Source organism: Mercenaria mercenaria, chromosome 6, assembly GCF_021730395.1.
Source record: "Mercenaria mercenaria strain notata chromosome 6, MADL_Memer_1, whole genome shotgun sequence".
Lineage (NCBI taxonomy): Eukaryota > Metazoa > Mollusca > Bivalvia > Venerida > Veneridae > Mercenaria > Mercenaria mercenaria.
Window position 1 is genome coordinate 18,046,955 of NC_069366.1, and position 21,507 is coordinate 18,068,461.

Here is a 21,507-nt window from a genome sequence, read left to right on the forward strand (position 1 = left end):
GTCTGCCTTTTGTCAAAAACTATAAGAGCTACAGTTTTGAAACTTTGCACACTTGTTTAACATCATAAGATGACTAAAAAGGCCAAGAACTGTAACTCTGATATGCATTTTTTCTGAATTATGGCCCTTTTTGTACTTAGAAAATTTTGAGTTTCTTTGTTATATTTTTGTTTAGGTCACCTTTTCTCAAAAACTATAAGAGCTACAGCTTTGCAACTTTGCTCACTTGTTTGTTATCATTAGGGGACTTTGTAGGCCAAGAACCATAACTCTAACCTGCATTTTATTAGAATTATGACCCTTTTTGTACTTAGAAAATCTGAATTATAACTCTTCTCTTACATATTGTCCAGCTCTTGCAGATGAGCGATGGCACCCACAGGTGGTGCTCTTATTAATATTTTCATTAATGAAAATGAACAATTAAAATTACCTCAGAATATAATCATTACGGTTTATTTTCAGCTATTTGAAAACTAGATAGAGCTATTGCACTCACCCCTTCGTCAGCATCGAGGTCAGCTTCCGCATCCTGATTTAAATATATATTAGTACTGTATGTAAGCTGGTATCTCAGTAACCACTTGTTGGAATGGAAACTTCAAACACTTGTTCATTGTGATGATTTGACATGCAGTGCACATGTACCAGAATTCTGTTTGCATTAATTTTTCATAATATTATGCCCTTTTGGTTGACTTTGCAAAGAATAGGTAGAGCTATACACTCAGCAACTTAAGAGGTCAAGGGTCAAATTAAAGAATGACTGTCCGGAGCATTTCTTCTTCATGCATGGAGGGATTTTGATGTAGCTTGGCACAATTGTCCACCATCATGAGACGGATTGTCTTGGGCAAGAACCAGGTCCTTAGGTCTAAGTTCAAGGTCACACTTAGAGGTCAAAGGTCAGATATAAGAATGAAATTTTCTTGTATGGCCTTTTAGTGGGTTGATGAATGCTTCTACCTATTGTCACCAAAGTTTATATGCAGGCATATTTTGTGACTATGGCATCCTTGTTCAACTTGGCATTGTTTGGCTGGTTTTTGTATTTAAGCTACACCTCTGGACCCACTAATGGGTTCAAGAACTCTGCAGCCATTTGTCTTGACAGGCATTTTGGATTATCTTCATTTACTTACAGTTTTAGCTCACCTGAGTACAAAATGCTGAACCATGTGTCCATTGTTGCTTATCATCATCATCAACAATTTGATGGTTCACACATTGTCGAAGTGTTGTCAGTGTAAAATCTGGATCAAGTTTTAAGCTGCAATAACACAGATCACTAAGAAGCCTTGTTTTTATTCGAGAGGCCATGATTTTTGGTCTTCAAGAAACTTAGTCAGAATTATTTTTACATCAAATTGAAACTAAGTCATATGATATCAAAAACTTGATCACTAGGTCTAAATATAGAGAATTATTATTAACACTCCAGTGTTAACATCTTCTTCCCTCTTTTTATTAAATTTTGTCTGTAAATGTAGGTCAAGTTCAGAAGTTCAAAACTGGGTTATCTGAGATCAAAAACTAGAGCATTAGGTAAAACGATATTCCAAAAGGTGTACTGAAAAAACATGACATTGTTTAGAATGTTTGCCTCAATGAAATTGTGTTTAAAATGGACATTGGGTCATCAGGGATAAGAATTGGGTCAGGTGAGTAATTCAGGCCCTCTTTTTCACATTTTCCGTTTCTATGACGTTTGACCTTAATTTGAACTTCCAAGAATTTGATCTGTGGTAAGAGTATAATACTACTAATCAAGTGGTTGTGAGCTCAGTTCCTGGCAGGACAGTGTACTGAATTCAATCCCTGGGCAGGACAGCATGCTATGTTTAATCCCTGAGCTGGACAGTGTACAGAGTTCAATCACTGGGCAGGACAGTGTACAGAGTTAAATCCCTGATCTGGACAGTGTACAGAGTTCAATCCATGGGCAGGACAGCATGCTGTGTTTAATCCCTGAGCTGGACTGTGTACAATTCCTGGGCAGGACTTTGTACAGAGTTAAATCCCTGAGTTGGACAGTGTATAGAGTTCAATCCCTGGGCAGGACAGTGTACAGAGTTCAATCCCTGGGCAGGCAGTGTACAGAGTTCAATCCCTGGGCAGGACCTTGTACAGAGTTAAATCCCTGAGTTGGACAGTGTATAGAGTTCAATCCCTGGGCAGGACAACAATGCTATGTTCAGTCCCTGAGCTGGACAGTGTACAGAGTTCAATACCTGTGCAGGACAGCATGCTATGTTCAATCCCTGAGCTGGACAGTGTACAGAGTTCAATCCCTGGGCTGGACAGTGTATAGAGTTCAATCCCTGAGCTGGACAGTGTACAGAGTTCAATCCATGGGCAGGAAAGTGTACAGAGTTCACTCCATGGGCAGGACAGTGTGCAGAGGTCAATCCCTGGGCAGGACAGTGTACAGAGTTCAGTCCCTAGGCAGGCAGTGTACTGAGTTCAATCCATGGGCAGGACAGTGTACAGAGTTCAGTCCCTGGGCAGGACAGTGTACAGAGTTCAATACCTGGACAGGACAGTGTACTATATTCAATTCCTGGGCATGACAACATGCCATGTTCAGTCCCTGAGCAGGACTATGTACTGAGGTCAGTTCTTGCAGGGGAGGACAGTTTACTTATGCAGAATGGCATACTGTTTTCTATGCCTGGGAAGGACAGTGTATTGTCTTCAATTTCTAGGCAAGACAGCATACTGTGTGCAATCCCTGGGTGAAATAGTTGACTGTCTTCAATCTCTAGGCAGGACAGCATACTGTGTGCAATCCCTGGGTGAAATAGTTGACTGTGTTCAATCTCTAGGCAGGACAGCATACTGTGTGCAATCCCTGGATGAAATAGTTGATTGTCTTCAATCTCTAGGCAGGACAGCATTCTGCAGGGCCTCCTCTGGGTTTTTCATACTTGTCGCCAACCTTTTCGCCAATTTGAAAAAGTTGGAGCCACTTTAGAGCCATTTTGGAGCCGAAGATCTGAGCCACTTTTATTTCTCTTAGTGGATGGATTACACCAAACCGGAAGTGACTACTCAGTGTTACATGTGAAGTAGTCCAAAATGTAGTTCCATGCTATGGATGAAATCTGGTATAATGAGTGACTTGAGGAGGTGACAGTTAAAGTTGTGGCTTATGTTTATTGCTTATTGTATTGAGAATAGATCTAAACCATTTTCATTGTAAATTTCTTGGAATAAGTTTTATTCTTTGCGAAAAATGTCTACCTACGCGTAATTGCTAAACGACTGTTTTCATGGGGGCATTTTTAGAGGGTGATGTTTCTCAGAACAGATTATTTTTCTTATATACAACATAACATGTCAATATTTTTCTATTTTTGATAAGAAGACATGTTATACTAAATGACCATATATGGTTTTCAGGTCATTGAAATGCTCTAAAGTGCTGAAAATGAGGTCTGAATGTTTTGTTATTAATATGAAATAAATAAGGAATTGAATTGGTAGAATGTAACCTAGTTGGCTGTCATAGTGTGCATAGAGGAATAAAATATTGTAAATAATTTTATTAGGAATAATAACAACTTTTGAAGGTGTATTAGTTTAATAATAAATTCAATTTTTCTATTCTAAAAGGTCGAGTTGAACACTCTTCTAATGATTTTTAAGAAGCCATGGTAGCAAGTGATATCTTCCAGTTTCTGAAAATTTCAAAGAAATTAACCAGGTCCAGGATACAAATTGAGGCCGATGTGTTTTAATTTTCGGATCCATCGTTAAAATGTTTTATGAAAACTGAGAAATTACAAAATTATCTTGCAAAAAGTAACAAATTAAATGTATCTTTCGTACTTATTTAATATTTGTCAGTCATACAGCTGCATGCCACAAACACACAAACATATCAATCTTTTTTTTTTTTGTAAAAAATCACAACACATAAAGTACACCTTAATCGGCGTTAATTTTGGTGAATTCTCGGCAGAGGTCAAACATACAAGCTGGCAGATGTTTTGATTACTGATTAATCATCAATTCACACATTATTACGCAATTATCTTCTCAAAGTGTCAAACTACTTCAATAGTCGAATTGTCAAATACACCGCCTAGACTGGTTATCGATTTTATTCACTACCAGCGTCTAGGTAAACACGTATATCGGGAACCAATTCTTGGGCCGCTTATATCACTACGGAAAAAACAAATGCCGAGGAAAAAAACTATGCGCCACTTATTTTCGCCAGTTCGAAAAATTTAGCGCCAAATTCTTAAAATTATCGCAAATGGCGACATTGGCGATCGACAGCGGAGGCCCTGATTCTGTGTGCAATCCCTGGGTGAAATAGTCGACTGTTCAATCTCTAGGCAGGACAGCATACTGTGTGCAATCCCTGGACAGAGCAGTGTACTGTGTTCAATCCCTGGGTGAAAAAGTTTATTGTGTTCATGCAGTCTCTGAGCAGGACATTGTACTGTGTTCAGGACAGTGTATTATGTTGACATAAATGAGAAACCTTTCATTCTCAGTCTCAGGTCTATGTGTGAAGGTTGTCGGTGGCTAGCACTGTATTGTATGGAAATGTAAAGACAGCTGATTTTTGGGAGACTGAATATACAGTGATTATCCTACAAGGTTATATGTTTCACTGGTGCCCAGCTCTTCAGATACCATGTTTTTATTTAATGTTTTATAATGCTTCAATAGACTTAAATAAAATCTAGCTTGTAGGTTAATGCTGTAGAAGAGACATTGTGCCTGAAAAACTCAGTCATTCAGTGTTTGAAGTAGAAAGTGATAGGTCATTAACACATTCACATAAATCTTTGTGATTTTCCCTGCATTGTTAACTACAGCAGCCATTTTATTGTTTATTTCAATGAATAATTAATGCAACCCTCAATATTATGGCAGAAAGTCATGTTTTTTGCCCATACAGCATCTAACAAACACGGAGACATACTGAGCTGCTGTACCACTGTTTATGTATAAAGGGACACAATCATGCTATTTTTGGAAAGAAAGGAAAATTATGAAAATATATATTATGTATATCATTTTTCTGCAGTTTCATCAATATAACATGCTTGATGTAAAATTGAATGCATTTTTATACGCATGTCCCTGAAAGAGCGGGGCGTATTATGTGAACACCAATGGCGGGGCGGGCATTCTTGGTCGGCGTCCAAAAGCATGCCCGCTCTCTAAGTCAAACAGTTTTCATCCGATCTTCACCAAACTTGCTGACAATGATTGTGGGCATAATATCATGGCCAAGTTTGATAACCAGCCAAATCGCCCCAGGCACTCTTGGATTATGGCCCTTGAATTACTCGAAATCTGCGAATTTAGCCTTGTCCGCTCTCCATGTCGAACAGTTTTCATCCGATCTTCACCAAACTTCCTGACAATGTTTGTGGACATAATATCTTGGCCAAGTACGATAACTAGCCAAATTGCCCCAGGCACGCTTGGATTATGGCCCTTGAATTACTCGAAATCTGCGAATTTAGCCTTGTCCGCCCTCTATGTCAAACAGTTTTCATCCGATCTTCACCAGACTTGGTGACAATGTTTGTGAGTATAATATCTCGGCCAAGTTTGATAACCACCCAAATCGCCCCAGGCACTCTTGGATTACAGCCCTTGAATTACTCGAAATCTTTTTATGATAAGTAACTGAATATTTAGACGGGCGTATTTTGTGACAGTCTGGCACTCTTGTTTAGAAGTGTAAGAAAATTATTTGAATACACAGGCTATACAGTAACTGTAGAAAGGGTTTGTCACATGTTTGATGTCTTGGGAGTGAATAAAGCTGTTGGTATACACTCAGGGCCCTCTCTACATTTTGGGGCCCTTGGAGGGGGGAATTTCGCGTCGTTTTCAAGGGAGGGGGGAATTCATTCTGGAGATATGACATCTGATCATAACCCCTTAAATTAAGGTCAGTTGAGTATTACAGATATCAAACATTGTCTCAGCAGCAGCCGGAGCAGGGCTTCCCTTCATCGTATCTACCTGATCGTGCATGTCAGGCCCTGGTGAAACAGCGGTGTCCATGACAGTAGTTTGTTTTTTGAGGGCATGCTGCTTAAAAAGCAAATCTATCTTTGCGCATTTCGCCCCTCTTGCATCCGTGATCTTTTTATGGTATGATTTTGCATTATGCGACATTTTTTTTCAAAGGGAAGTAACTTTGCATACACGCATCCGGGGAACTGAAAAACGCGCGTATTATACGGATCAGTAAAACTTTATCAGGCCCATTAAGTTACGAGACGCTCCTAAGACTATCGGGTATCGATTTTTTTCTTGAATTTTTTTTCTTTCAAGGGGGAATTTTTCTATACTTGGGGGGGGGGGGGGGGGGGGGGGGGGGGGGGGGGACGTACTGTTTCGAGGGGGGAATGGGGCCAAATTTCGGCCCCAAAAATCAGCAAACACTAGGGCCCTGACACTATAGTGTAAGTTTTGAAATTGATGTCGTTTTATGTATAAGAGATGTTGGTCAGATTGACTTGGTCTATATGTTATGTACTGAAAGAAGAAATTTTGATGTTTCATCAGGAAAAGCTTATATCTGTTAAAAAGATTACATAAATTTTGTGTCTTTCCATACTGAATTAGTGTCTTTCCGTACTGAATTATTTAAGGGTTTGATGGATATTTGATGTCTTGAAACTTGAACATCATCAAATCATAGAAAGAAAATGTTGTATGTCACGAAAATTGAACAGGGTATAAAATAGGTATATTATTCTAAAAACCAATTGTCAATTGATTGATAGATGCTTGAATTCCCTAATAGGATCCAAATTAAGGGGTCACACTTCTGGATAGTGTAGCGCCTTTAAAATCTCACCATTGTCAAAGAAATGTTGCACATCTTCGTTTTGATGCATTTGCAGCATGGTGCGAGTGCTGAAATTTCGAATTACAACCTTAAACAACGTTTTCAAAAATTTTGAAAATTGTTTATTTTCACTTCTTTACAAATGGAATTGTTTTTCAAAGGGGGACAACTTTCTTGAAATGAATACGAGACAGTTCGGAACACAATGGGAAAACATGTATTGAATGACTAGAATGTCAGTCCGTGCGTGCGTCCGTCAACAATTTCTTGTCTGCATGATAGTGGTTTCATTTATGATTTTGTTTTAACCAAACTTGCACACAACTTGTATCACTATAAGATCTCGGTTCCTTTCTTGAACTGGCCAGATTCCATTATGGGTTCCAGAGTTGATGGTCCCTGTAAGGGCCAGAATTAGCTATTTTGACCTTGTCTGCACAATAGCAGCTTCATTTATGATTTTGTTAGCTCGACTATTCGAAGAATAGTCTAGCTATTCTACTCACCCTGGTGTCGGCGTCACACCTTGGTTAAGTTTTTGCATGCAAGTACATACAGCTATCATTTAAAGGCATATAGCTTTGAAACTTATTTATTCTTTTTCTAGGTCAATTACCAACCTCTCTGGGTCAAGTCCCATAACTCTGACATGTATTTTGAGCAAATTATGCCCCCTTTTGGACTTAGAAAATTTTGGTTAAAGTTTTACATGCAAGTTACTATCTCCAAAACTAATGCAGATATTGAATTGAAACTTCACATGTGTCTTCGGGGTTATAAAACTAGTTGATAGCACCAAGTCCCATAACTCTGACCTTCATTTTGGCCAAATTATGCCCCCTTTTGGACTTAGAAAATTCTGGTTAAAGTTTTGCGTGCAAGTACATACAGCTATTACTAAAAGGCATATAGATTTGAAACTTATTTTTTCTTTTTCTAGATCAATTACCTACCTCAATGGGTCAAGCCCCATAACTCTGACATGTATTTTGGCCAAATTATGCCCCCTTTTGGACTTAGAAAATTCTGGTTAAAGTTTTGCGTGCAAGTACATACAGCTATTACTAAAAGGCATATAGATTTGAAACTTATTTTTTCTTTTTCTAGATCAATTACCTACCTCACTGGGTCAAGTCCCTTAACTCTGACATGTATTTTGAGCAAATTATGCCCCTTTTGGACTTAGAAAATTCTGGTTAAAGTTTTACATGCAAGTTACTATCTCCAAAACTAATGCAGATATTGAATTGAAACTTCACATGTGTCTTCGGGGTTATAAAATTAGTTGATAGCGCCAAGTCCCATAACTCTGACCTTCATTTTGGCCAAATTATGCCCCTTTTGGACTTAGAAAATTCTGGTTAAAGTTTTGCGTGCAAGTACATACAGCTATTACTAAAAGGCATATAGATTTGAAACTTATTTTTTCTTTTTCTAGATCAATTACCTACCTCACTGGGTCAAGCCCCATAACTCTGACATGTATTTTGGCCAAATTATGCCCCCTTTTGGACTTAGAAAATTCTGGTTAAAGTTTTGCGTGCAAGTACATACAGCTATTACTAAAAGGCATATAGATTTGAAACTTATTTTTTCTTTTTCTAGGTCAATTACCTACCTCACTGGGTCAAGTTCCATAACTCTGACACGTATTTTGGGCAAATTATACCCCCTTTTGGACTTAGAAAATTCTGGTTAAAGTTTTACATGCAAGTAACTATCTCCAAAACTACTACAGATATTAAATTGAAACTTCACATGTGTCTTCGGGGTTATAAAACTAGTTGATAGCACAAGTCCCATAACTCTGACATGTATTTTGGGCAAATTATGCCCCCTTTTGGACTTAGAAAATCCTGGTTAAAGTTTTGCGTGCAAGTACATACGGCTATTACCAAAAGGCATATAGCTTTGAAACTTATTTATTCTTTTTCAAGGTCAATTACCAACCTCACTGGGTCAAGTTCCATAACTCTTAACATGTATTTTGAGCAAATTATGCCCCCTTTTGGACTTAGAAAATTCTGGTTAAAGTTTAACATGCAAGTTTCTATCCCCAAAACTAATGCAGATATTGAATTGAAACTTAACATGTTTCTTCGGGGTTATAAAACTAGTTGATAACATCAAGTCCCATAACTCTGATATTTATTTTGGTCAAATTATGTCCCCTTTCGAACTTAAAACTCTTTTGATATTTAACATTTTGGGTAATAATTTCCTGCTTCTGTGACAATATTTTGAATAGTCGAGCTTGGCTGTCTTACGGACAGCTCTTGTTTTAACCAAACTTGCACACAACTTGTATCACCATAAGGTCTGGGTTCCTTTCTTGAACCGGCCAGATCCCATAATGAGTTCCAGAGTTATGGCCCTTTAAAGGTCCAAAATTAGCTATTTTGACCTTGTCTGCAGAATAGCAGCTTCATTTATGATTTGAATTTAATCAAACTTGCACAAAACTTGTGTCACCATTAGATCTCGGTTCCTTTCTTGAACCGGCCAGATCCCATAATGAGTTCCAGAGTTATGGCCCTTTAAAGGTCCAAAATTTGCTGTTCTGGCTTTTGCAGCCGTATACAGAGACTTCATTTATGATTTGATTTGATACAAACTTGCAAAATATCTTCAAAAATAGTAAATCTTGAATTCCATGATGAATCTGTCAGATCCAACCATATGTTCTGGAGTTATTTTGTATCTGATTACCTCTCCTGATTTTAATTAAAATGGATTTATATCAGTAAGTACTTATAGGACTCATTTGAAATTTAATTATTGTCATTAGTTCAACTCAGACAATCAGGGTAGATAACTGTGTGCAGATTTTATGTCAAATTACCTCCCTTTATATCAAATTAAAATGGGTGTATCTCCATAACTAATGAAGATACTGATCTGAAATTTCATTTTTGCCATCAGACGGACTTGGACAATCAGTGAAGATACATATTAACTGAATTTATGACAAATTACTACCCTATATTTTTTATGTAAATGGATATACCTAACAGCTTCTAATGAGATTGGTTTGAAACGTTATTTTTGTCTTCCATGGTAAGAAATTTCTACTTTTACTTACTTTTCTAATAATGTATTGTTGTAAAGGCTTGTACTCTGTATCTTCTACATGCATATACCAATGCATGATTATCTCCCCTGATTTTAATAAAAATGGATTTATCTCAGTAAGTATTTATATGACTCATTTGAAATTTCATTATTGTCTTTAGTTGGACTGAGACAATCATGGTAGATAACTGTGGACTGATTTTATGTCAGATTACCTCCCTTTGTTTCAAATTAAAATATGTGTTTCTCAGTAACCAATGAAGACACTGATTTGAAATGTCATTTATGCCATCAGATGGACTCGGACAATCAGGGTAGATAACGTTTGACTGAATTTATGACAAATTACCTCCCTTTTTTTTATGTAAATGAATATACCTCAGCAGCATCTAATGAGATTGGTTTTAAACGTTATTTAAGTCTTCCAGGGTAAGGAATAGTCATGCTGGTACAAAAATGCAGCATTTGAGCCTAGGACCCTAAAACTTGGTATGGAGATTGGCCCTGACCAATACATGACCCATAGGTCAAAAGGGACTGTTACAAGAAATTTTTTATCCTGATGATATTTAATGTGTATGCCTTTGTGATCTATGTCAAAACTTGATCTTATCATTAAGAGCAATGATACTCAGGTGAGCGATATAGGGCCATCATGGCCCTCTTGTTATTGATTAATCATTTCCGCTTCATGGAAGTAATTATGCACATTTGCTTACAATAGTTGTTTCCCATTGATTTGATTGCAAATGGCAATCTGTCAAAAATGTGTATGGTTGACAAATAGAAAAAGAATGAGTAAATTAATGACAAACTTACATATCTTTTAATTTTAGGACTAATTTTTCTATTTGGGCATAATATACAATACTTCATAGTTTGACATTTACAAACTTTGAACATATAATGACTTTCATGAAAAAGACATGATTATCCCATAAAAAAGATATTATGAACCCTAAATTGAACATCTCACAGTTGTATTTAAATGGACAACATCTTTACCAAAAAACTCGGTCTAAAACATGTTTAGACGCATTGTCCTTAACATCTCCATCAAATATTCACAAGAAGTTATTCCCCTTTAAAATAGAATTCCATTTGTAAAGAAAAAAAAATCAATCAATTTTCAATATTTCTAGAAAAGATAATCAATCTTATTACAGTGAAACACCGCTCGCTCGAGGTCGCAAGGGGATGAGCAAAATGCTCGAGTTATCCATGGTTTCGAGTGACCCAAACATTGACCAACATACGAAGTAAATTGAAGTATGTTTTACCAATTGTCATCGAGACCATTTGCAGAGGCAACTGTGATGCGTCATAATAACACACTTGTGACATTTTCAAAAAACGTATTACAAACGTTATTTATGAGAGATCGTAAATGGCACATGTGAAGAAACAGCTAAGACATTTTTTTTTGAAATACTGTTATCAAATTTGCAATTTTCTTCTCCAAATTAAGATCTCATAATTATCGTCTCAATTTTATGAAAAGGCTATCTTAATATTTCCTTTATTTGCATGCAAACAACTGTTGATTAAAATATTAAGATCTCATAATTATCTTCTCGATCCCGCAGAAAAAAGTAATAATTAATAACAAGTTTGATCAATAAAATTTTTCTTCCACCTTTTCATCAATAATTAATCTCATTATCAGATCAAATATACCAACAAACAAACATTTAAGAGAGTCGGGGAATAGACCATGCAATTCTCACGACGTGCGAAAATTTTAAATTAACCGATACATTCTGACCGCTGAAGGTGTGAAAAATTTTGACACCTCTGCTCGAGTTTGCCATAAGCAACAAAGAGTAAATTAATACACAGGGACCAGGTGTCATGCTCGAGCGATCGAGTTATCAATGCTCGACCCAGCCATGGTAATTTCACATAGAAAATAGAAGGAAATCGGCCGGGACCACACGAATTGCTCGAGTGAGCCCAGGTGCTCGAGTCATCGATGCTCGAGGGAGCGGTGTTTCTCTGTATTTGAAATTTCAGTACTCGCACATAGATGCAAATGCATCAAAATGAAGATGTGCAACATTTCTTTGAAAATGATTGGATTTTAAAGGCACTGAACTGTCCAGAAGTGAGGTCTCTTATCGTGGTCCCTTTTTGGGAATTCAAGCTTCCATCATTAAATTGACATTGGAATTTCAGATATATGTACTTATTTAATAAGCTGTGCAATTTTCGTGAAAAACATCGTCTTCTTTCTATGATTTTATGATGTTCCAATTTCAAGACTTCAAATATTCATCGAATCCTTAAACCAGTTGGATAAAATTGATAAAGTCCATGAAAGGACCTTACATTTAATTATTCAATAAATTCAGTATGAAAACACACTCTTGTAAAATATCCTCTATTAATTTCGGAAAGGAGAAGCAGATACTCTCTCATCAATTATTTTGACATTATTCCTTTCAGAAGCTATTTTATCTTGATACACCTCTTGTTTTCTTAATGAATGATTAATGTTATTATTCAATGTTAAATTGGAAGAATAAAAAAAGAGAAAGTTAAATGAGGAGATTTAATGTCTCACTGGGTAAATTAAATAAGAATTAGTATAGTTGAGTGCTAACAGTGCAATGCCGGCCATTGTACTAAATACAGATGACGTAATGACTAGTATTGGCAGATAGTCTGGTATCCAGGATCTTCTCCTTTGTGACTTTATATTAACTTTGGAATTGCACGAAACTTTGCCTGTAGCATGTAGGCTTGGAAAGTTCTCTTAGGTCTGTTTTAATTAAAAGTTCTGATTGACTATATATATTTAGGGGCTGCCAGAGCTAATAGGAAATTAAAAGCTTAGAATGACTTTTTTCATAAGCTGTTTAGCGATTTCTCAAAACTTGGTCTTTAGCATCTTTAGATGAACCTTCTGAAATTTGTTCAAATGGTTCCTCTTCACAGTATTGAGGGAGCAACTTAAGAGCTATTAAAATAATTAAAAATAACACCTTTGAAATGACTTTTCATGAACCAGTGGATGGATATGTATGACACTTGGTCAGAAGTATATCCTTTGGTGGACATTTCTTAGCTTTGTACAGATGGTTCTGCTTGACTGCATGTAAGGGCTGCCATGCAGAGCCTAAAATAGAAAGAAAAAAGACTTAACTGCCATGAAATGTATGATAGATCTTCATCAAGCTTGGTCACAAGCTTCCTTGCATTAGCCTGTCTTGGTTCCACTTGACTGCACCTACGGACAGTGACCAGAGCTAAAAATAGAAATCTTTGAAACACCTAATGAAAGCTTGATGGGCATTCTCCAAACTTGGTCAAAAGCAAGGTCCAACTGTCAAAGTGGGGTCAGCCATGTAAGGCATACATGATGTCCCTCTTGCTAAATTTCTTCCAGTGTTATCAATGCATTTAACTTTAAATGATAGTTCTTTTTTGGCCTTTTAACTGCTTATGAAACTCTATTATTGAAATGTGTACTATTCTTTCAGTAACAGTGTTTTTTTTTCTCAGTGAAAGCTTTGAAAAATGTTGCAAGTCATGTTATTACAACAATGTGAATTGTGATTGTATGCAATCAGATACTGCATTTTAGCCAGTATATAATCCGGCTGAGTTTTAATCATGCAATGATTTAAATATTGAAGTCATGTGATCAAAATATTAAGTTGCTTTATTGGGAAGCTTAGAGCTCTTACCAGACACCAGTCCAACAGAAATGTAAACAACAAGGGGGAAGGGCTTGGTGGAAAGTAAGCTTTTTTCTGTAGATTACTGTTTTGTCCAGTAGTAAATTGTAAAGCAGGCACCTTTAGGGCAACAGCATGCCTATTAATTTGCTTTTATATTCACCTTGTCTCAGCAAGTTTGTAGGAAATGATTCCCAGGGGAATATTACATCACTTTAACTTCCTTTCTGATCCACAGTTTTCTATCTTTCACAGAAGTATTGACCTAACAAGGTGTTCTGCAGATAAAACTGTTTGTCTAGAGAGGCATCTTGGCATAAAATTTATAAAGATGAAATTAGCTTAAAAGAAATTGTGATGTTAAATAATGGTTTTGCATGGCAGCAATTTTGAAGACGGATCTTAAAGTTTGGGTGTGTTGATTGATTTTTGCAATTTTCGTGCATTAAGTGGATCAATACTTGCAATTTGTGCCGATTGAAATATAAACTTGACGATAAATCGGAGTTAAAACTAGGTAGAACGATAAATCCGAGTTATAACTATGAAGGACGTTTTGTGATAAGGACTCCAAATTAGGTTCATTCAGCTCACAGAAAACTTTTAAGCAACTGCTTTAAATGGCAGTTACTTTGTAAATTATAGTAGTTACCGGTATGAAAGAAACTAGGGTAACTTCTAGTGACAACAGTTTTTAAATAAATTGTAGGCAGAACTCTGCTACACAAAGCTGTAGTGAATACATAAAACATAATAATGCAAATTGAAGATGGCAAGTAAATATCATCATTATATGGATAAATAGAAAACAGTCAATACAGGCTTTGTTTATAGCAGAATTTCCATGAAACTAGCCCTGGAAGACCATTTTCCTCGTTTTGTGAAGGAATTACTGACAAAAAATAATAGTGTTTTGAAAAGGATTATGTGCAGAATTATGAAGTCAGAGGTTTTTGGTTTTTTATGTGTGTTTCATGGAGGACATATTCTTTGGGGCATTATCTTGATTGATGTTGTTGCTAACCTGAACTTAATGAGGGATTTGTTTTTTTCTATTGGATAACTGACTATATTTGCAAAAAATAAGTACATACAAAAGTGCTGGTGTAATGTTATAAATGGTCCTACACATTTTTCGCAAGTTGGCCATATATCACAATATTAATACTAGCTACTTCGATACAACAATAATTTGAGCCGTGCCATGAGAAAGCTGACATAGTGGCTTTGCGACCAGCATGGATCCAGACCAGCCTGCGCATCCGCGCAGTCTGGTCAGGATCCATGCTGTTCGCTAACAGTTTCTCTAATTCCAATAGGCTTTGAAAGCGAACAGCATGGATCCTGACTAGACTGCGCGGATATGAAGCTGGTCTGGATCCATGCTGGTCGCAAAGCCACTATGTTGGTTTTCTCATAGCATGGCTCATTTCAAGAAAAGCAAACTTTTATTGTCATGAAAAGATCACATTTTACAGTATTTTTGAAACGTTTCTTGCCGAGATTGAAGAAAAGAGATTAATGCTTTTCTTGAACATTTTCTCTGTCTCTTAATTGAAGAATAAATTGTTGAAATGATTAATGACAGCACTGAAGGAAAAAAAGACGACAGTCCAGTTTGGATTGAAAGGAAGGAGTTAGTTAAGGATGTTAATAAGAAAACTAGTACAGCTGGCATTGCTGGTCTTCCATATTCAGACAAAAGTGTTGATTACTCAAAAGAAGTGCAAGGTGAACTTGTTAATACTGTTAAAAGTAATGAACTTGCTAACATTGTTTATGACATTTATGATGAATCTAGAGTAACTGAAGAGGAACCTTTTGAGTTAAAAGACACAGATTCATCTGGAAAGAAAAAGTCTTTTCTTCCATTTCAAAGTGATACAAATAAATCCAAATTAGCAAAAGAATCTTGGCCACTAAAAACGTTTGAAACTGTCCATGAAGGAAGAATACTAGAAAATAATAACACAGAAGAAATTCAAGACTTTTCAGAAAGAAAGCAACAGAAAGACTGCAGAAGGAAAAGCCATGAAGTAAAAAATTTTGATCTTTTTTTTTCTAAACTATATGTTGGTATTTATATCTTTCCCAAATATACGTTATATACAAAGACTTCGATGTACTACAACAGCATTTTGATATTTATTACAGCAAGTTCCCTAATCAATATTCTTTAATTTTAGTATCTCAAACTCTTAGCGTGTTCAACTTTTACAAAACTGACACATCATGCAATCGATACACTTCTGTGTGTTCTAAGTTTGGTTCATATTTGATGTTGATTTGGTGTAATTCATGTTGATTGTTTCATCCAATCTGCTCACATTAATTGTTACATGACTTAATTATATTAAAAAAAATTCAATTTAAGAAATAATGTATAAAAAAACTGTGTTTTTAATACATGGAAAGAGGTTATACGTCCAAGGAATAATTTCACGAGGGTGTAGCCCGAGTGAATTATTCTGGCAATGATAACTGATTTTGAGTGTATTAATTTAGGTAAAACACGATTTTGCTCTACATTATTTTGATTCTAATATTCCCTTAATTTAAAACAGTACATAAAACATAGTAGCCCTCTTTCTTGGTCACAACAAAAACTCATTGATGTCATGGCACATTAACGTGACATCATTTTAGCGTAAGCATGTTTTAACAGAAACAAGCATATTAGAATTAGCCCTTTTTTATGCCCCCGAAGGGAGGCATATAGTTTTTGAACCGTCTGTCGGTCTGTCCGCAATTTTCGTGTCCGGTCCATATCTTTGTCATTGATGGATGGATTTTCAAATAACTTGGCATGAATGTGTACCACAGTAAGTCGACGTGTCGCGCGCAAGACCCAGGTCCGTAGCTCAAAGGTCAAGGTCACACTTAAACGTTAAAGGATAGTGCATTGATGGGCATGTCCGGTCCATATCTTTGTCATCGATGGATGGATTTTCAATTAACATGGCATGAATGTGTACCACAGTAAGCCGACATGTCACGCGCAAGACCCATGTCGTAGCTCAAGGTCAAGGTCACACTTAGACGTTAAAGGATAGTGCATTGATGGGCGTGTCCGGTCCATATCTTTGTCATCGATGGATGGATTTTCAAATAACTTGGCATGAATGTGTACCACAGTAAGACGACGTGTCGTGCGCAAGACCCAGGTCCGTAGCTCAAAGGTCAAGGTCACACTTAGACGTTAAAGGATAGTGCATTGATGGGCGTGTCCGGTCCATATCTTTGTCATCGATGGATGGATTTTCAAATAACTTGGCATGAATGTGTACCACAGTAAGTCGACGTGTCGCGCGCAAGACCCAGGTCCGTAGCTCAAAGGTCAAGGTTACACTTAGACGTTAAAGGATAGTGCATTGATGGGCGTGTCCGGTCCATATCTTTGTCATCGATGGATGGATTTTCAAATAACTTGGCATGAATGTGTACCACAGTAAGACGACATGTCGCACGCAAGACCCAGGTCTGTAGCTCAAAGGTCAAGGTCACATTTAGACATTAAAAGTCATTTTTCATGATAGTGCATTGATGGGCGTGTCCGGTCCATATCTTTGTCATTCATGCATGGATTTCAAAATAATTACGCATGAATGTGTGACACAGTAAGACGCAAGACCCAGCTCTGTAGGTCAAAGGTCCTAAACTTTAACATCGGCCATAAATATTCAATTCAAAGTGCCATCGGAGGCATGTGTCATCCTATGGAGACAGCTCTTGTTATCATGTATTTTTTCAATGGATAGTTTTTTCTTTTTTACTTTATAAGTAGCTTATGTTATATACATCTGAAAGAAATCATAAAAATAATGGGTAACCATGCTTTTTTTCTGCAATATTTAGATATCATACAGTCAAACTTCGTTCGCTCAGACTCGGATAATTCGTACACCACCCTTTGCTCGAACTTGTCATCAAGTCCAGGCAATATCCCTGTATAATATATTATGTTTGCTGGCTGGACCAACCGGTAACTCGAACAAGTTTTGCTGGTCCCGTTGTGTTGGAGCCAATTAAGTTCCACTGTATTGTACGGCGGCATTGTTTCATTCCTTGAGTGTTTGATTCTCTCAAGTGATTAACTTTGATGACCTAAATCATTTATACTGCCTCTAATCTATGTAGCTATATGAGACTTCTATGTCAGATTTTCATGTCTGGCTTGGAGAATGTTGAAAGTTCTCCCCTTAGCACTATATATTTGAATATTTTCAATAATTTTATTGAGTTACCCTGACTGCTCATAGCAATTTACTGATTTATTACACATCTTTGGGAAACTGAAAGCATACAGGAGCCCTAATATTGAGTTTTGTTGTCTGGCGAACATATTACCACATTTGTTTGCTATGTTTTTAGAATATTTCATGTTGTACTTTTGGATAAAATTATTGAATTTGACAAGATGCTACTAGTATAATATATTGAATTTTAAAAGATGTTTGTCATATCATTGTCATTTTCAGTTTCATCTGGTTTTCTGTGCAGATTTTGAAGAATGTACTTAGCCAAATTTTTATTTCTGTTACGGGAGATTTTCGAAACTGGGTCGGGGGGGGGCAATAAAAATAAGTCCCATTTTGAGCAGCACCAAATAATAAAAATAAAGTCCAAGGATAAATTTTTTTATTTTTGTAACACATAAACAAAAGCTTGCAAGCTTAAAATGCATACATCACAAATGAACTTTTGAACTGGTATATTATTCTCGAATGTTTTCTAGTGTACTTGTATGAGTATGCCATTCAAAGTCACAAGTATCCCATATTGTGTTTTGCAGTATCTATTTTGAAGAAATTTAAATAGACTTTGGAAACATTATACAATACACAGTTGACATTTACATCATATAAGACATGCTAGAACAAAACTACTTACAATGGATATGCAAATGACTACTTTAGGTCTGCTCTGCTATATGCAATAATTGGCTGAGATGATGCTAAAGACAGCATTGTCAACATAAATTGAAAATACGATTGTAAATATTATGCACACTGTTTAATTAAATTGCTTTGGTTAAGTTTCGTGCTTGAATTGTTAATATTGCGACTGTCAGGCCACTATATTGTACAACAAGCCGAACATCTGAATTCTGGTTCAGCTCAAATTGTACAAATAACTTTATCACTGAGTTAAACAACATTATCGAGCTTTCAAAGGGTCATTTACAGATTTTGTCGGTCTTATTGTGAACATGAACAATTGCTTGGAGTTTATGTTTATAATTATCTTGAGTTACAGTACCTGCTAACTTAGTCAAACTAGTTATTGATCTAGAATATTGAGATAAACTTAAATGGCATATCTCTTCGATCAGTTGCGTCAAAATATTTAAACAGCCACTAATCTGATGTCAATTTTTTGATAGTTGGATCTTTTCAACATTTATCATTGTCAGCATTTGTAGGAATGCATTTACATTGAATTGCACTTTGTTTTGAACAAATACTGAATTGTGGTATTATTTTCTTCTCTAAAAAAAAAAATGTTTAGCAAGTGATACTCACTTTGCTCTTCCATTTTGCCATTTCTTTGGTTTCTTTCCTTTTTTTATCAATTGTGGTATTTTTCTGACAGTCCCACATGAATTCGATCGTTAATGTCCAATTATAATATACAGACAACAAATCTCGTACATGTGATACGCCAGATATTTTTTCATCCGGACAGCGTTGATAGTGAAGGTCATTTTTCATAGGTGATTACTCCTAATATTGAGCTTTAGGTGTTGTAATTTCTACTCAGATCCAATTTGTTTACAATACTTGTTATCTCTGCCAACTCATTCCAAAGATTATTGTCTGTAAACTTGTATATTTTTCCAAGTTAATTTCACACAATTTTCATTCACGCAGGCTGCCATTTTTCATGCGTCTACTGATCTAGATTAAAAACCTCTACCATACAGTTAAACATTTATTTTTGGCAGCAGCAATTAACGGACGGTCGGCGGGTAAAATGAAAAAAAAAGTACTGAAAATGACTTTTATTTTTATTTTTTATTTTGTCAAAAAATAGGGTCGGCGCTCCCGTAAACCAGAAAATTAAAAAATGCTGGCCTAAGCAGTCTTCCATATATATACTACCAATTATGTTGCTAGGTAATACTATAAGATTATACATAGAAACAGGGTAATGATTACCATAAATGAGGAGATACAGAATTTATAACAAAACTGAGTCTTTTTTTCAGAAAAATTATTGTTTTAATAAGTTTTTTAACAACCATATTCTGTCTTTGATATTTTACAGTTTACCGTTACCAAGGTAACAGATTCAGAACACAAAAGAAATGCTCCTGTCACAAGTCGAGTGTCAATATTTGATACTATTGATGAGAATTCAGACACCCTCCGCTCCAATGGGACACCCATCACACCGACAGATACTCTCACCAGCAGCAGTATCACCGCCTTGTTATCCAATAAATGGAGGGTAAATATCCTGCTTCTTACAGTATTTAAGAAACATTTTAGTAATTATTCTAATATTAAAGTAACATAATATATTGATATATATTACAATCCTACTAAGACGGAAAAACTAATGTAATGCTGCTTACAATAAGTGTAGGCAAAGTTTGTGCAGTTTGATTGTGAACACTTTGAAATGTTACATTTGTTACATTGACTTTCTCATTATTGGAATTTTCTGTTATTTTGTCATCATGAAGTTGAATGGGTTTTCAAGAAAATGCAGCTACCACTCATTTTAGCTCATCTTAACCAGATATTTTGAAGAGAGTGAGCTGTTGGTACAGGGTGAGCTGTTGGTAAAGTGTGAGCTGTTGGTATAGAGTAAGCCATTGATATAGAGTGAGCTGTTGGTATAGGGTGAGCTGTTGGTATAGAGTAAGCCGTTGATATAGAGTGAGCTGCTGTTGTTGTAGTGTGAGCTGTTGGTAAAGAGAGAGCTGTGGGCAAAGAGTGAGCTGTTGGTACAAGGTGAGCTGCTGTTGGTGTATAGTAAGCTAATGGTAAAGAGAGAGCTGTTGGTAAAGAGTGTGCTGTTATACCCCCTTCACATCTACGATTTTTCTTACGATTTGCAACGGATTGCACAAAATCGTAAAAGTTCACCGATTTCCCACATTTACGAGCTATTTAATAGCTGTTAACGATCAAATTGCGATTTATTCCGAGTTATTACGACGCATTTACGACTAAAATTACCGATTTGTTCCGAGTAATTACGGGTCAATACGATCGTTTTACAAGCTATTTACGAGTTATTTACAAGATGTTGCGAGTGAATTATGGAATATCCTGATTCACCAAAGGCTTTACGAGTACATAACGATTTGTTTACGAGTTGTTACAAGTAGTTGCGTGTTAGATACGAGTATTTACGAATATCATGTTTTTGCAATTTAAATTTGCACGAAGGCGAGCGTGCTCTCCTCTTCTTGTTGACTACCTTCTTTTGGGTGGCATTGTTGCAGATATGATTGAGGTCTCACTCCTTTGACGTATTGACAGCAACTGAAAGGAACTGTTCGATTTGGCAGCTTTTATACCTCTCATAATTCGTAAAGCACACGTATGTGCTCGTAAAGTACTCGTAAAGTGCCTGTTACAAATCGTAAACCCCTCGTACCGCATCGTGAAAGAAATCGTAAACACATCGTATTTAATCGTAAAACAAAGTCTTTACGATACATTTACGAGCGCTTACGAGTGGTTTCCATGTTGTTTACGATACTTACGATCTCTTTGCGAGCCCTTTATGAGCTATTCACCGATAGTTCAAATCGCGGACGATCGTAAGAAATTTTTGACATGTCAAAAATATTACCTCAACGTTCACGATTGCTTGCGATCGTCTGCGAGTAGTGCCGAGCTATTTACGACTACCGACGAGCTATTTACGATTCGTGCGACTGCCTACGAGTTGGCAAATCATAAG

General features: G+C 36.4%; 1 protein-coding gene across 1 annotated transcript in view; it reads left to right on the top strand.

Moving 5' to 3' along the window:
• The window catches only part of LOC123549521 (H(+)/Cl(-) exchange transporter 7-like), a 150,025-nt gene that overhangs the window by 32,144 nt on the left and 96,374 nt on the right, over positions 1-21,507 (top strand). Inside the window, exon 2 of the mRNA XM_053545268.1 lies at positions 19,855-20,037. Coding sequence (XP_053401243.1) covers positions 19,855-20,037 — 183 coding nt within the window. The remainder of the gene's footprint in view (positions 1-19,854; positions 20,038-21,507) is intronic.